We start from the raw sequence: 14,632 nt of genomic DNA, 5'->3' as shown, positions 1-14,632 counted from the left end.
TATTTTACTCTCTCTTCTTTAACTCATAAAACAACAATACATAAAATCTTGTGCCGAAAAGCAAACGTTTCATATTTATTGGGACGGAGGGAGTATCTACTTTATTTTATTTATCTTCTAGCTTTTTTTTCTAGCAAGAGCTTGCAAGACTACATTATTTCAAACATTTATTTGGTGGAGTACTGTGTAGGAATTATCAGCTCCAGTATATGGGATGATATTACACCCACCTTTTTGGTGGTAGTCATTCTAATTTCGCTGGACAGGCATCATCAGTTGAAAATAAAATTGATTAGTTAAAATGAGAAGTAGTTGCAGCAGCTGAAACTCTTAACCTCTGAAATTAATGACCGTTTGTTAAAGTTGGATCCATTCCATACCATTAATTACCACCACCTTAAATGCATGGTTTGGCATCCAACTGCTTCAATCAATGCCCACTTCCTCTATCTCTCTCTCCACCTTTATCTCACTAACTATATATTCATATTCATACACAACATAAACATCACACACGTTTCTGTATTCTGAATGCTAGTTGTGACCCCAGACACAGAATAACTATGAATAATTTAGGAGGTGCATGCAATTTCAATCATTTTAAAAACAATTAATATTTTTAAGTAGCCTCTTCAAGATTCCAGAGTTGTTGAATTTTTCACTCAAGCAAAGGTTGGTGCTTTTTTCCCCCTTTTCTTTTCTAGAATTTTTGGTAGTTGAACAAACTCCGGCGGAATTCACAAAGTTTCCCATTTCTTTATTTTAGTATATTCAGCTGTGATATTACATATGCAATGAAGCTAAATTTTGAAGAGATTAGGCTTTATCTGACTGTGCATTGTCTGTTTGTGGAATATTTGTGGTTGGGATTAACAAAAATTAAAGAATTGAAGGGTTGGATATTGAGTAGGGATTAGATCAGACCATAAAATTAGTTCAGAGTTGGGTGGACTTTTCACTAGAAAAAGATTCTGCTTTTCTGATTATCCGCCAACCCCAGATTTCTTTGATTGAATATTGGTTGTTAGATTGATCATATAGATCCAGAAAATATTAGCACTAGTTATAGAACATCTGTATAAATTCTTGATACATTCGTGTTCTTCATCATTTTTTTGTGTTGGAATAATTGTGATTTTAGTCCAAGATCATTGATAAGTCACCCCTTTTGCACTTGCTATAGTTAAAATTCTTACTAAAGAGTGTTTTAATTTGAACTTTTATAGACATATGCAAGTTTCTTTATTAGTTTCTCCTTCATATTTTTGTTGTTGGAATAGTTATCATTGACAAGCAACTCCTGCTCTTGCAATTTTTTGGGATTTTCCTTTGCACTTGAAAACTAGTTTAAATTCTGGATAAGCGTGTCTTGATTTGGATTTTTGAAGAAATACAAGTTTCTTGATTAGTTTCAGAAAGATCATTGATAAGCAACTCCTTTTGCACTTGCAAATTTGCCAAGTCTTGTTGAAACTTGAGCTCCTTATACTTGGAAGAGATGGTTGGCAGCATTGAGGTTGCAAACAACTGCACGCACTCAAACGGGGTCGTACAGAGCAGCAATGGCTCCGAGGAGAAGCTAGATGAGCTTCGTAGATACGTAGGCAAGGCCGATGGAGACCTCTTGAAGATTGTAGGTGTTGGAGGAGGTGCGTGGGGGAGTGTCTTTGCAGCATTACTTCAAGACAGTTATGGCCAGTACCGGGACAAGGTCCAGATCAGGATATGGAGACGGCCTGGGAGAGCTGTCGACAGAGCCACAGCTGAGCACCTGTTTGAGGTGATCAACTCAAGGGAGGACGTGCTGAGGAGGCTGATAAGGAGATGCGCGTATCTCAAGTATGTCGAGGCGCGCCTGGGTGACCGGACGCTCTATGCTGATGAGATCTTGAAAGACGGCTTCTGCCTCAACATGATTGACACGCCACTTTGCCCTATGAAGGTTGTTACTAACCTGCAGGAGGCGGTTTGGGATGCGGATATTGTCATCAACGGCCTGCCCTCGACTGAGACACGTGAGGTCTTTGAGGAGATTAGGGATTATTGGAAGGAGAGGATCACCACACCGGTCATCATATCTCTGGCAAAGGGGATAGAGGCAGAGATCAGCCCGTCTCCTCGGATAATCACCCCCACACAGATGATCAGCCAAGAAAGTAAGTCGATTGCAACCAATTTAGTCACATAGAGATATGCAGCTGCATTCGTCATTACTCATCCTATTTTTGTTCTGACTATGCGATATCAGCTGGAGTCCCAATAGAGAACATTCTGTATCTGGGAGGGCCTAACATAGCCTCGGAGATCTACAACAAGGAGTATGGCAACGCGCGTATATGTGGATCAGAGAAATGGAGATTGCCCCTTGCAAAGTTCTTGAGGCAGCCTCAGTTCATTGTGTGGGATAACAGCGATCTCATCACACATGAAGTCATGGGAGGCTTGAAAAATGTGTATGCAATTGGAGCTGGTAACATTTTTGTTGATCATAATCCGCACATATAGCATTACAAAACTTGGTGTTGAGTTGAAACGTGTGTTTGATAGGCATGGTGGCAGCTCTAACCAACGAGAGTGCGACCGGGAAATCAGTGTATTTTGCTCACTGCACGTCGGAGATGATCTTCATCACGCACTTGCTGACAGAAGAGCCGGAGAAGCTTGCAGGGCCTTTGCTTGCAGACACGTACGTGACCCTTTTGAAAGGGCGCAACGCATGGTATGGACAGATGATAGCCAAGGGCCAACTAAGCCTAGATATGGGGGATAGCATCAGTGGCAAAGGGACTATTCAGGTCTACTTCAAACACCTATGATATAAGTGAGATAGATTCTTGTTGTGGTTAGCTGATTTAGGACAACATACATTATGTATTTGTGTTGCAGGGAGTGTCTGCAATTGAAGCATTCTACGAGCTGCTGAGGCAGCCTAGCTTGAACGTGCTGCATCCGGATTCAAACAAGGCGGTTGCCCCGGTCGAACTCTGCCCTATCCTCAAGATCTTGTACAAGATCCTCATCACAAGGTGAGTCGAGTCAGTTAAATTAGTTGGAATATTTCTGAGCGTTGAAATACTCGAGTGCAGGGAGCAGGGACCGCAAGCTATCCTCGAAGCCTTGAGAGACGAAAACCTCAATGATCCACGCGACCGGATCGAGATAGCACAGACACATGCCTTCTACAGGCCCTCACTCCTTGGCCACCCCTTGCCAAAATCACACTTAAATTAGATTCTTTAATTTCTAATCCAAGGATATATACATGCATACATGGATTTCTTTGTATACTTCAAATTAATCAGACTCCCCATAGTTGGACGGTTTTCACATTATTTGATGTTTGAGACCATTCCCTTTGTATCAACATTCACAAGAACATTCTGATCCCAATAAATATATTAAGAGTATCAAGTTCAATTTCAATCACTTTGAGATATCGCAAGATTTATGAAACAAAATCTAACCATAAACTATAAATTAATTGACATTTTAATAATATTTTAGATTAGCAAATTGGACTTGATAACCCAAATTATTTGAATTTATAAAAGAAGAAAGATCCGGCCCATGTTATTTGAGGCCCAAAGGCCCATCATCCCTCACTCACCTCTCCGTCACTGTTGCTAGAAATATCTCTGCGACTGCGATCAATCATATCTCAGAAACAGGCTGAAGACAGAAAAGAGGAGCTTCTTTAGTGTGTGTTGTGTGTGAAAGAAATGGAGTCCGATGGAAAACCTACAGAGATCAGCAGCACGAAGATGTTCGATGGATACAACAAGCGATACAAACACTACAGCCCAACGCTCGGCTGCTCCATGACCTTCCACATTTTCTTCCCTCCTTCATCTTCTCCTTCCCAAAAATTCCCTGTGCGTGTGTCTTAATCTCTGCAAATATTGTCTCTTTTTTCATTTCATCAACCTAATAGTATTTTTTTTGCTGGAATTGCTAGTAATTAGTGAATTGGGGGAAATGTATGGTTTCGCGTCTTTCTGGGTTTTATAATGTTATATTTGAGGTGTATTATATTGGGAAATATCATTAGCTTAGGTTGATTGTTCTTGCATTTTGTAGCAAATGCAGAAATCCCGAAAATTTGGGGGTTACTGCTCAGTGAAAACCTTGTTTGACATTGGTTGCTTTGATGATTTTAAGGTACTTTACTGGCTGTCTGGGCTTACATGCAATGATGAGAATTTTATAGCTAAATCCGGTGCTCAGCGTGTTGCTTCTGCTGAGGGTGTTGCTCTGATAGCCCCAGACACTTCTCCTAGTGAGTCTCTTTGTTTTTGTGCTGGATTTTATATATTAATGCACTTTGTGAAAGTGTTGTTGTCAAGAATTAGTAATGTTTAGAAGGTACTCGCAGACTTCAACTCGTTTCAAAGATTCAACTTGGCTTTGTTTTAGCTTGAGTTTTCAACTTATAATTGATAGCAGCTGAGATTCTTTACTCTGCACCTGGAATCTCATCAGGTCCCATGTTATATTGATGACTAATCTAGCTGATTCCTCTCTATACTATATGGTAAATGAGGAGCATGCCGCGTCTTATCATGGTGTCCCAAGTCTTGTTTTGAGTTAGGAATATGAAGCCTTGCTTTTATATGGTTCTCAATTTATGCATGTGCTTTATTGTTAACAATTTTTCCGTATTCCTTTTTAATGCTTGTCTCCCTATTTTCCTTCCTGATTAAACCATTAGAGATGCATATCTCTATACCTTGTTATTGTTCTAATGATGAACTGTCTCCTTTCGCTTCAGGGGGCTTGAACATTGAAGGAGAAGCTGATAGCTGGGATTTTGGTGTAGGTCTGTAAAGAGGATCTATATAATTTACCTTCCTTCGTCTATGTCCCTGTCATTCATGAATGGATGTAAATTAAGACATATAACCTGTCTTAGCAGCTTTTTTAGTTCACAACGAGCCTCCTAATTCCTGCTTGCTTAAACACAGTCATCTTCAAGATGAAGGATTAGTATTATTGTTTTATTAAATATTTCTGATGAACAGGTGCTGGATTTTATCTGAATGCTACACAAGAGAAGTGGAAGAACTGGCAAATGTACGACTATGTTGTGAAAGAGTTGCCAGCAGTTCTTAAGGAGAACTTTCCTCAGCTTGACACGTCTCGGGCTTCTATATCTGGTCATTCCATGGGTGGACATGGAGCACTGACAATTTACCTAAAAAACTTGGACAAGTACAAGGTTGATGCGTACAATTCTATGTTCTAGTTGGCGTTCATTTATTTTGCACCCGAATCCTTTTGCTTAAGTTGCACATTGCATGTTTACAGTCGGTGTCAGCATTCGCTCCTGTTGCAAATCCTATAAACTGTCCATGGGGCCAGAAAGCATTCACAAATTACTTAGGTGAAAACAAGGCTGCCTGGGAGGTATGATCTTTCTGTGATTATGGCCTGTTTGAAGCTGGTGTATTTTTAAAATTAAGTACATGAACATAAGATATATGTCAATATGCAGGAGTATGATGCCAGCATTCTTGTATCGAAGTATACCAATGTTTCAGCTACTATTCTCATTGATCAGGTAAAATTTACCTTTTTCCATCACTTCAAATATCTGTTCACATTATAGTTGAACTGATAGAAAAACCATTGCTGTGATTAACTGTGCTTGTGTCTTCATTGTTCAGTTAACATCTGTATGTTTGGACTTGAGACACTACCATTTCTTTCTACTTTCAAGTCAAAAGTATAGTAGGAGCGAAGGTGGTTGCTGATATCTTAACATTCTGTCTTGTGCAGGGAGATGCGGACAAGTTTCTGAGTGAACAGCTCCAGCCGCAAAAGTTTGATGAGGCTTGCCGGAAATCCATGGTGCCACTGCTGCTCCGAATGCAACCAGGTTATGATCACTCCTACTATTTCATCGCTACGTTCATCGACGATCATATCCGCCACCACGCTCAAGCCCTTAATCTGTGATGCTATGGCGCTCTAGATCATGTCAGAATGGACTTTGCTTCTGTTTGAACTTGAAAATTATGTAGAAGACAATAAAGGTGGTTGTTTATTGTGTTTGATTTTCTCCTCTCGTTTTCTGGCTTTGATCGCCTACCTTAACGCAGAATCTATGTGCTTGAATTACTAACACTTAAAAATGCTTGATAATAGTATGTACATGCATTTCAAGATCTGCATATATCAGATGCGTTAATGAGAGCAAATTAAATAGGAGATTGAATTTTTTATAAAATAGTAGTACTTATTTATAAAAACCACTATACAAATCTTTTTTCACAATAGCAACTTTTTGTTATAAAAAAATGTTTAAAACCTTATTCGTCTTTATAGTGTGTTGGTCAATAATATTGGATGTTTCGTTATCTATTTGGATTGAATTGCTTCTTTTTTTTTTTCTCAATAAATAAAAACACTTTAAACAACGATTTGCAAATTGCAATATAGACATCACCTGAAATATTTAATAATTTAACTACCTAAATATGAATTTGCTAGATAAAATGAAAAATATTCTACAAATAGATAACCCGAAATATTATTAGCCGTAAATGATTCTCCCTATAGTAGTAGCACTGTAGCAGTAGTCTGTCGGATATATTTTAGTTAAGAGGGATATCAATTTCTCGTTTGAATAAGAATATAAGATCAGTGTTGACGCGTACTACCAATTGAGGTAGCATTGTACGAATTATTTTGTACGCGTGGCGTTGCTTAAGAAAGCAAGTACTCCACGTCGTTGATTACTTGTCTTAGGATATTGGGCCAACTTTTTCTCGTTATGTTAAAATATTCCACTACTTAGCTAATTAAATCTATTGCGTTTTCCACAAAAAAAAAAATTTGAGTTATCAGAATATTGCTATAGTAGCCGAAAATTACACATTCCTTATCTGAACCCTAAATTATGTATAATGTTAAACCAAATAAATAGCAAAAATAACTAAAGAAAATGTGTATTTTCAAAAAAAATATTATATTCCAAAAATGCAACGACGAATATTAAATAGTACTACTAATGCTAGTAATCAAAAGGAGCAGTGTTTTACTCCCTCCGTCCCCCATTAGGAGTAGCACTTTGACCGGACACGAGTTTTAAGAAATGTAAAGAAAAATTGGTTGAAAAAGTTAGTGGAATGTGAGACCCACTTTTTTATATTGGTTTTATAATAAAATGTGAGTGAAATGAGTTAGTGGAATGTGGGACCTACTTACCGTTTATGGTAAAAATGAAGTGCTACTCTTAGTTGGGGACGGACCAAAATGAAAATTAGTAACTCTTATTCGGGGACGGAGGGAGTAACTTTCAAGAATAAACGTCTACTTTTATGAAAATGCTCTTGCCCAATTGCAAGTTTTCAAATCTCTACCAAGCAAGTAGAACTAACAAACTATGCTATTAAAGCCTAAGTGCGTCACAATAAGGGCGCCGCGGCTCTGGAGGTGGCTCGGGTGCGGCGGGAGGGTGCTTGTGAGAGAGGCGAGTGCTCGGCCCAGCCGGGACCCTTGGGCGCGAGGCGTGGCCCTCTATTGCAGGGAGCCGAGAGCCGCGGCCCAGGCCCTGAATTCAAATTTTTTTTTAATTTTTCGAAATTTGTGTATGTATACTCTTTCCATCCATTTTTCACTTCACCCTCACTTTTACACCCTAAATTTCCTTCTCTACAATTTTCATACTCTCAAAAATGCAAGGTGGAGGTGATGATTCCCCCGGCTATGGAGACTCGGGATACGAAAACTTTCCATCTTCCAAACCGTGGAGATCGAGTCCCACCCCCCTCCAAACCAGATGTGGAGTCCGCAATCACCGCCGCCGTGGCTACAAACACCCCAATACCAGGGTCAGTCCTCCTCTCATCAGCAGAGGAACGTGGGTCGTCCCCAATCGGGGTTTGGCGACTACCGGCCCAATATGGACGCGATCAACACCCCTTCTTAGCTATTCCAATCCACACATTTCCAATCCTCCCAATTTCAATGCACCTAATCTCTTCTGTCTGAATCTGATAAATTCACATGGGAACAGTTGATGGGACACGAGAGACCCCGACGTCCGGTAGTGAGGAGAAGGGGAGAGAAGGCGGTGGGAGAGGCGCCGGCGGTGACGGGCGAAGCGGCGGTGGGGGCCGATGTGTCGGCCGCGACGGAGAGCAGGGGCCCGGCGGGCGAAGCGGCCGGCGAGGCGGTAGAGGTGGTGATGGTGATGGCGGTCGGCGGTTGACGTACTATAGCAAGGATGAATCCATTGCTGTAGCCAGGGCCTGGGAGGCGGTCAGCACGGATGCCATAGTTGGTACGGATTAGACCGACATGAGCTTCTGGAAGCGCGTCCTAGATGTGTACAACAAATTCAAACCACCAGGCTCCGTCGAGCGTACACATGGCCAGATCCGGAAGAAGTTCGGCAGGATCACCAAAGCTTTGAAGAGGTTCAGTGGCATATACGAAAACCAACACCGCTCTGCTGAGAGCGGCCGCAGCGAAGTCGACAGACCGGTCACCAAGAGGATGGGGCGAAGTTGGGGTGGGGCGAAGGGTCGGAGACGGGAGCCGTGGGCGGCAGTGGCGGCGGCAGCGAAGGTGGTGAAGAAGATGTACCGGATTCTGATGACGCCACCGAGTAGGCGGCGGTGGCATCATTTTATGAGTGTTTTTTAAAAAAATTCGTTGTGTATAATTATCCCCTATCTATAATACAACAGAAATTTGGTTTCAAATCACTCATTATTAAATTAAGCATTTTTTTTAATTATTATAGTAAATTTTTTTTTATTCTAGTTAAATTAAAATATAAGAAAAAATAAAAAAAAAATATTTGGGGCTTGGACTTCCCACAATATCGTGGTGGCCAAGTTTTCATGTGAGGGACCAAGTTTCTTGGGCATGCTCATGGGCTCCACTACTGTGGACACCCTAAAGGCATCGACAATGTGGATTTGTTGGCCACAAATCATTTTGGCTGGTGGTATGACAATTGACAAGACGACGCATGCATCATGCATGGGGATGGCAGCTTGAATGTGAGTGCATGCTTAGTCGAGTCGTGTTCGATGATTGACAAGTCTAAAGTCCGGTTTCATTTCGGTTAGTGTGCTGTTATTTCTTGAAATAGGCCCAAAAGAGTCTTTTACAGTCTCTAGAGTTGGAGGGTGCCTCACTCCCATGTACTAGATGTCATCTGACCTAGTTAAATTTTGGATAGGGACAGAAGTGGCAAGATTGACACAAACGAACTTGAGAGAGGCGCTCCGAATACGACAACTTCATAGAGTGTGTTCTGTTCCCTTTGTTTTCATTCGCATTGACAAATTCTAACCTTACTTTTGACTTTACTGGTTTTATTTCCTTGCTCTCTCCTCTTAACCACTGTCAAGCTATCATTACATAGTTGGAGCTTTGGCTAGAGAGATTTCCAATGAAGGTGGTTCTAACGTTGAATGTGTTTGTGCAGGGACTGACTCAGAAATTCAAACTTCAAAGAGAAGCTGGATACCTCGTTCTCTGGTTCGGCGTCTTTCACCTATGAATCCTTCATGCTAACTGTATTACCTTTCCTTATTGCTAATTAGGAGAATCCAGATTGCTTCGTTTCACAATTTCTTCTCTTCTGCTATCTTCCTCCAATTGGGAATTTCATTCTTACGTGTTGATGTTACTTTACTTTCCTAAACGGCGTAGCATTATGCATCTGTTATCATCGTAATATATGACTGTAGACTGTAGTAGTTTTAAAACATTGTAATAAAATGCTGTTTGTGAAAATTTTTGTACTAAGTTTATCTCAAGTGTTTATGTGCAATCCAATTTAGAAAGTATATTTATGTGAAAATTAGATGGTTGAGTAACAAAGTTCAGGCATTAACGTCAGTCAACCTTCAATGTAGTGAGTACGAAGCACATTAAATTCTGGGCAAACATTTACATACTGATATAATCATATAAATATATCAAGAATTTAACAAAATACACATAAAAATGCACAGCACAGTAATCCTCTGCTGTCCATTATTCCAAAATTATTACTGCTCCAAGAATAGCATATACAACCGTGTAAGTATTTGATTAATTAATTAGCCGGACGATACATGTACACCTCTAGATCTGAGCTCTGTGTTGGCCTTGCATTCCTCTCATATCCCTACAAATTCCATTCAACATGATGGTTCAGAAAGAGATGTAACAAGAGACATGTAAATCTATGGTTGAAACAAACGAGGAGCAAGTAAGAAACTTAGAAATGATCGAGTTATGGAGCAGTGGCACTTACATCGTGGACAGCATCCCTTAGTGCTCTCAGTTGCTCCCTTGAAACAGTCCTCACCTGCATCACAAGAAGAGTGTCAGATATCTTCAACAGCCAAATCCTTTCTTGATGCTGTTTCGACTCACCTTCTTTAGTATTGTCCAGAGAACCCCTTCTGTGCAGGGGGGGACAGTGAGAGAGCCGATATATCTGTAGTACTTTCTGCTCCCGAACTTGATCTCCCAAGGATCAACCACCCCCAAATGATTCCCATCATGGTCTGATGTTTTGATGGTCTCTAGAAGCTGTGGGACGACGGTAAGACATCATCAGCAACTGCTAACATACAGTGATCGTTGAGAAAATCAATAACTCAAAACCACTCACCTTAGCCAGGAAGGGATCTGGACGTCCCAGCTTGTATGTGATACCAATCACAGCAAGATGACCAAGGGAGTTGTTGTGAACCATATGAATCTCCAATTCATATCTGCACGCAAAGAAATCCATTCATATGATATATAGTCCCACTGCCCGAGGAAGAGTACGGTTAAAGGCGAACGCTAGTAGCATTTGGTAATGGTCGAGATACGAGAAGAAATGATCCAAACCTTTTCCCATTCAAAGTGTGCTCACTAGGAGTGTGCCAATGGCACTGTTGTAGGTTGTATTCCGTTCCATTTAGTATAGCACCCCCTGCATCTCCTTGCCATACAACCTGATAAAAATCGGTTAATTGTTTGCTCGGCACAAAGTAATTACATGAAACATGTTGCTTAGCTCCAGTTCCAAGTGTGATCTGTGTACCTCAATATCATGGCCCCGATTCTTTATTAGAGCTGGAGCTGGCTTGTATTTCCTTTTCAAAGTGCCTAGTTTGGGCATGACCTCCACTCTCTCGTCGGAAAGATCAATTGGAGATTGAAGTCTCCCGTTTGCACAGGCCTTCCATTTCGGATTGAGATCAGCCCACTTCCCTGGCCCTTTTGTAGCACCTGGGGTGTATGCAAATGGCCTTTCATCCTCTGTTGCGAAGAATAAGTCAGTGAAATAACTTGTTAAGAATGCAAATCTTAGATTAGTTCAATTCCACCAATCAGTTGCAAGAAAATGTACATAGATAGCAACATTTCCGGATTATCATGTTAGAATCTTGATCATACAGCTCAAAGCAAATCATCATAACACAGAAAGCAAGATTCGATCAGCACACATTCTCTTAAGTTGTGCCAATGCAGGACATGAAAAAGCAAGAGTTTCACTTTGATAAAAGATTGCAATGCTGCATGCTTTATGCCTCAAAAACAATATTAGGAATCTTTGTGAGCTAGATTGTATACTAAGATTTTTGAGCTGGAATAAGCATCAAAAGGATATAAAGTAATACAATGCTTTTATCTTGGAAACATAATATACTTATAAATTACAATTATAAAACATACTGCAAATGCAAACTTACCTGGTTCACATGCATGCAACTAGCATAAGTTATTTCTTAGACATTATTAAAACTTAGTCAGTCAGGTGGACATATTCTTGTCTGTCAAAGATGCCCCAATATTATGTGTATAAACAATATGAGACATTTTTCAATTCGCTTTTCTGACAAAAGGACCATTAAATCGTCCTATCTTCCTCCTTAATTTACTCATCTTCTATGACTATGATCCTCAACCTGGCCAGATCAAAGAATGTTGAATTGAACTGATTCTCAGGTAAAACAATGATTATCTGACATCAATACTCAAGAAAGTAATGAGCAAAAATCAGATTGAGGAATGCATCAAAAAGAAGAGACGGAATTAGCAAACACGAATTGGACGAAAATAGGAGAATTTTCTGCGATCAACGAATTAGGGCTGTGTTATAGTGATATATGGAGAGAGAGGGAGAGAGTGTCTAACCAACTTCACTTTCATCGGCAATGACGGATACACAAAGGGAGAAGAGGAGGAGAAACGCAATGTAGAGAGCGGAAGAACATCGAGTGCGGCTCATGATTCGTCCAGCACAATATGCTGTTGGGGCGGAGGAGCTTGCTCCGGCACAACACCTACCTAAATATGCTAATATGCTATTCTTGGAGTGGTAGGATTTCGGAATGGGGCACCGTTTTATGAATTCGATGCCTACTTATATATAGTTGTAGATTGCAAGAATATGACCGCTAAAATAATTAGAGAGAGAACGTAGGGTATGGTGGGCCGCTAGTGTAGGGTATGGGACTAAGATTTCAAATTTTCAATCATAATAAACGAATAAACACCTGAATCGTCATTTAATGATGATGTCCGTTTTGTGGTTATCACGATTATACTTTGCATCCTCCATAATCAAAGAATATTTTTTCGTAAATTTTATTTTCCTTGTGACTATGGGATGTACATATGAAAATATTTCAATTTAATACCATAAATAAAAAACATATACTACTTCTATTATACTGTAATTGAGAAATGATATGCTAAAATCTGAATAGATAGAGCTTTAATATTTATGAACAAATAAATATAACATTTTTTAATCTATTAAAATGAAATTATATATATAAGATAAGATAAGTGGCATCTCATTTCTTTATTAAAATATACTGGTACATATATATGAAAATGAAGCAAAAAGTCCTTTCCTCTAACTCCAAACAAAGTGTGAATTATCAATTAAACTTGTAGTATCTAATTGTAGTATGACATCATTTCTTGTAGTAATATAAGAGGTATAGAGATCGAAAATGAAAATGGTAAAGAAGGTGAAATAATATTTCATTTTTATTTTGTTTTCTAAAGAAGATTCACATTAACGAAAATACAATAATTTAGGTATCAAAAATAAAAATGAATGTTAAAAATTGCCCCCATGCAGGATCGAACTACAGACCTCCAGTTTACAAGACTGGCGCTCTACCACTGAGCTATAGGGGCTTCGTTGTTAAATTCCAAACCTATATTATAATATATTCTGTCAACACTTCAACCTTCGCCAATACACGATTTTTTGCAACACCATACCTTGTACTTCTCGCAAACCAATTATCACTGGCCAACGTAATAACTTACTCGTATATATTTTAATAGGATTATTTGTGCATAAATACATGAACTTTTATTATTTATTAATTTTTTTCTTGTTTTTTATAAAATATATATACATAAACTTTGAATTTTTCTGAGTTTTTTTATAAATCAAAAATTAAAACTGATGTGGCAAACGAAAACTTACATGGCAATCAAAACAATGTAGATATAATTTTTATTTAAAAAATTTAGAAAATGAAATTCCACCTCCCTACTCTCTTCTTCTTTCTTCCTCTCTACTTTCGTTCCAATTCCCAAATCTTCATCTTTTTCATCTCCTTTTCAATCACTCAGAGCATCCACATCGGTATGAAAAAAGTTGTCCGTCCGTCCTTGCCAGCGGCAAGGAGCTGGCAAGGACGAGCTCATCCGCCAATGCAGCTTGTCCGTCCTTGCCAACGGCAGGGCGGTGCTCTTAAAAATAAGAGCACGTCCGTGCCGCTGAGCAGGCTGACGTGGCGACACGCGATTGGCCAACGACAATTTCGTTTTTTCTTAATTTTTTTTTAAAAATTCGATTTTAATTTTAAAAAATCATTTTTAAATAAAAAAAATTTATTTTCACACTTCTCAATAAATTATATCCGTTTTCTATACATTTTTTAATTTATTTTTCAATTTTTTCCCCAAAACATTCACATTTTAATTATGTATTTTTATTTTTTACGATTTTAATTATGTAATTTTTATTTTTTAGGATTTAATTATGTAATTTTTATATTTTAATGTATTTTTATATTGTAGAAATATTTTTAGTAATTGAAGTATTTAAATTGAATAATAGAATAGTGGGACCCTTGAGCTTGTCCTTGCGGAAGAGCACGGATGTGGGTGTTGTGCTCTTGCCTAAGGACAAAGAGTAAAAGTGGGTCCGGGCCCACCTCCATGCTCTTATTTAAGAGCACGGATGGGGATGCTCTCAAAAGCCAAAACATACCATAAAATATACTCCTTCTCGCGAATAGGAGTTCCGTTTTTCCATTTTAGTACATCAGCGAATAGGAGTCTCAGTTCACTTTTACCATAAATGGTAATAGGATTCCACCTTCCACTAACTCATTTCTCTCACATTTCATTTAAAACTAATATATACAAGTGAGCTCCATATTTCACTAACTTTTTTTCACCCACTTTTTTTAATATTTTCTTAAAATTTGTGACACCAAAAAATGAGACTCCTACTAACGGTCATTAAGCAACATTAAGCGGTCATGCCATTATTTGGTCTCTGGACTATTCGTCGGTGTTGTGACCAGTAAAATTGCCAAAGTTTTAATGCGTATTAACCTCTTATGGAGGGTACAAAATTTTAATTTTGCTGTTG

The 14,632-nt window shown here is 39.0% G+C and overlaps 3 protein-coding genes and 1 non-coding gene across 6 annotated transcripts; 2 read left to right on the top strand and 2 right to left on the bottom strand.

The window, feature by feature from the left end:
• Positions 1–528: 528 nt before the first annotated feature.
• On the top strand, positions 529–3,408 carry LOC125205961 (probable glycerol-3-phosphate dehydrogenase [NAD(+)] 1, cytosolic). 3 transcript variants are annotated; one of them, XM_048105195.1, is made up of 6 exons: positions 529–672; positions 1,463–2,156; positions 2,249–2,470; positions 2,548–2,795; positions 2,887–3,026; positions 3,087–3,408. In XM_048105195.1, the coding sequence occupies exons 2-6, from the start codon at positions 1,499–1,501 to the stop codon at positions 3,229–3,231; spliced, it is 1,413 nt and encodes a 470-aa protein (XP_047961152.1). In that variant the 5' UTR covers positions 529–672; positions 1,463–1,498; the 3' UTR covers positions 3,232–3,408. The 3 variants fall into 3 exon arrangements, with proteins under 3 accessions (XP_047961152.1, XP_047961151.1, XP_047961150.1); XM_048105194.1 differs by having other exon boundaries at positions 1,410–2,156; XM_048105193.1 differs by lacking the exon at positions 529–672 and having other exon boundaries at positions 759–2,156.
• A 238-nt stretch (positions 3,409–3,646) lies between these two features.
• LOC125205962 (S-formylglutathione hydrolase) lies at positions 3,647–6,053 on the top strand. Its single transcript, XM_048105196.1, has 7 exons — positions 3,647–3,872; positions 4,159–4,276; positions 4,769–4,816; positions 5,019–5,215; positions 5,305–5,403; positions 5,492–5,557; positions 5,776–6,053. The coding sequence occupies exons 1-7, from the start codon at positions 3,720–3,722 to the stop codon at positions 5,953–5,955; spliced, it is 861 nt and encodes a 286-aa protein (XP_047961153.1). The 5' UTR covers positions 3,647–3,719; the 3' UTR covers positions 5,956–6,053.
• A 3,842-nt stretch (positions 6,054–9,895) lies between these two features.
• LOC125207489 (alpha carbonic anhydrase 4-like) lies at positions 9,896–12,352 on the bottom strand. Its single transcript, XM_048106859.1, has 7 exons — positions 12,139–12,352; positions 11,042–11,259; positions 10,846–10,952; positions 10,622–10,724; positions 10,381–10,539; positions 10,259–10,312; positions 9,896–10,129 (listed from the first exon to the last, which is right to left on the bottom strand). Exons 1-7 carry the CDS (start codon positions 12,230–12,232, stop codon positions 10,058–10,060), a joined length of 807 nt encoding a protein of 268 aa, XP_047962816.1. The 5' UTR covers positions 12,233–12,352; the 3' UTR covers positions 9,896–10,057.
• A 731-nt stretch (positions 12,353–13,083) lies between these two features.
• On the bottom strand, positions 13,084–13,155 carry TRNAT-UGU. Its single transcript has one exon. It is a non-coding gene; the product is annotated as a tRNA-Thr (tRNA).
• Between the last annotated feature and the right edge of the window lie 1,477 nt (positions 13,156–14,632).

The sequence above is a fragment of the Salvia hispanica genome, chromosome 2 (assembly GCF_023119035.1).
Source record: "Salvia hispanica cultivar TCC Black 2014 chromosome 2, UniMelb_Shisp_WGS_1.0, whole genome shotgun sequence".
Lineage (NCBI taxonomy): Eukaryota > Viridiplantae > Streptophyta > Magnoliopsida > Lamiales > Lamiaceae > Salvia > Salvia hispanica.
This window is presented reverse-complemented; position numbering and strand designations above follow the sequence as displayed.

Excerpts from the sequence above, each read along its gene's own strand:
- LOC125205961 (XM_048105195.1), top strand. The coding sequence starts at position 1,499 with ATGGTTGGCAGCATTGAGGTTGCAAACAACTGCACGCACTCAAACGGG. Across the intron at positions 2,471-2,547 it reads TGTGTATGCAATTGGAGCTG|GCATGGTGGCAGCTCTAACC; the intron begins GTAACATTTTTG and ends TGTGTTTGATAG. Across the intron at positions 3,027-3,086 it reads TACAAGATCCTCATCACAAG|GGAGCAGGGACCGCAAGCTA; the intron begins GTGAGTCGAGTC and ends ACTCGAGTGCAG.
- LOC125205962 (XM_048105196.1), top strand. The coding sequence starts at position 3,720 with ATGGAGTCCGATGGAAAACCTACAGAGATCAGCAGCACGAAGATGTTC. Across the intron at positions 4,817-5,018 it reads TAGCTGGGATTTTGGTGTAG|GTGCTGGATTTTATCTGAAT; the intron begins GTCTGTAAAGAG and ends TCTGATGAACAG. Across the intron at positions 5,558-5,775 it reads CTACTATTCTCATTGATCAG|GGAGATGCGGACAAGTTTCT; the intron begins GTAAAATTTACC and ends TGTCTTGTGCAG.
- LOC125207489 (XM_048106859.1), bottom strand. The coding sequence starts at position 12,232 with ATGAGCCGCACTCGATGTTCTTCCGCTCTCTACATTGCGTTTCTCCTC. Across the intron at positions 10,953-11,041 it reads ATCGGGGCCATGATATTGAG|GTTGTATGGCAAGGAGATGC; the intron begins GTACACAGATCA and ends GATTTTTATCAG. Across the intron at positions 10,540-10,621 it reads CAGATCCCTTCCTGGCTAAG|CTTCTAGAGACCATCAAAAC; the intron begins GTGAGTGGTTTT and ends GTCGTCCCACAG.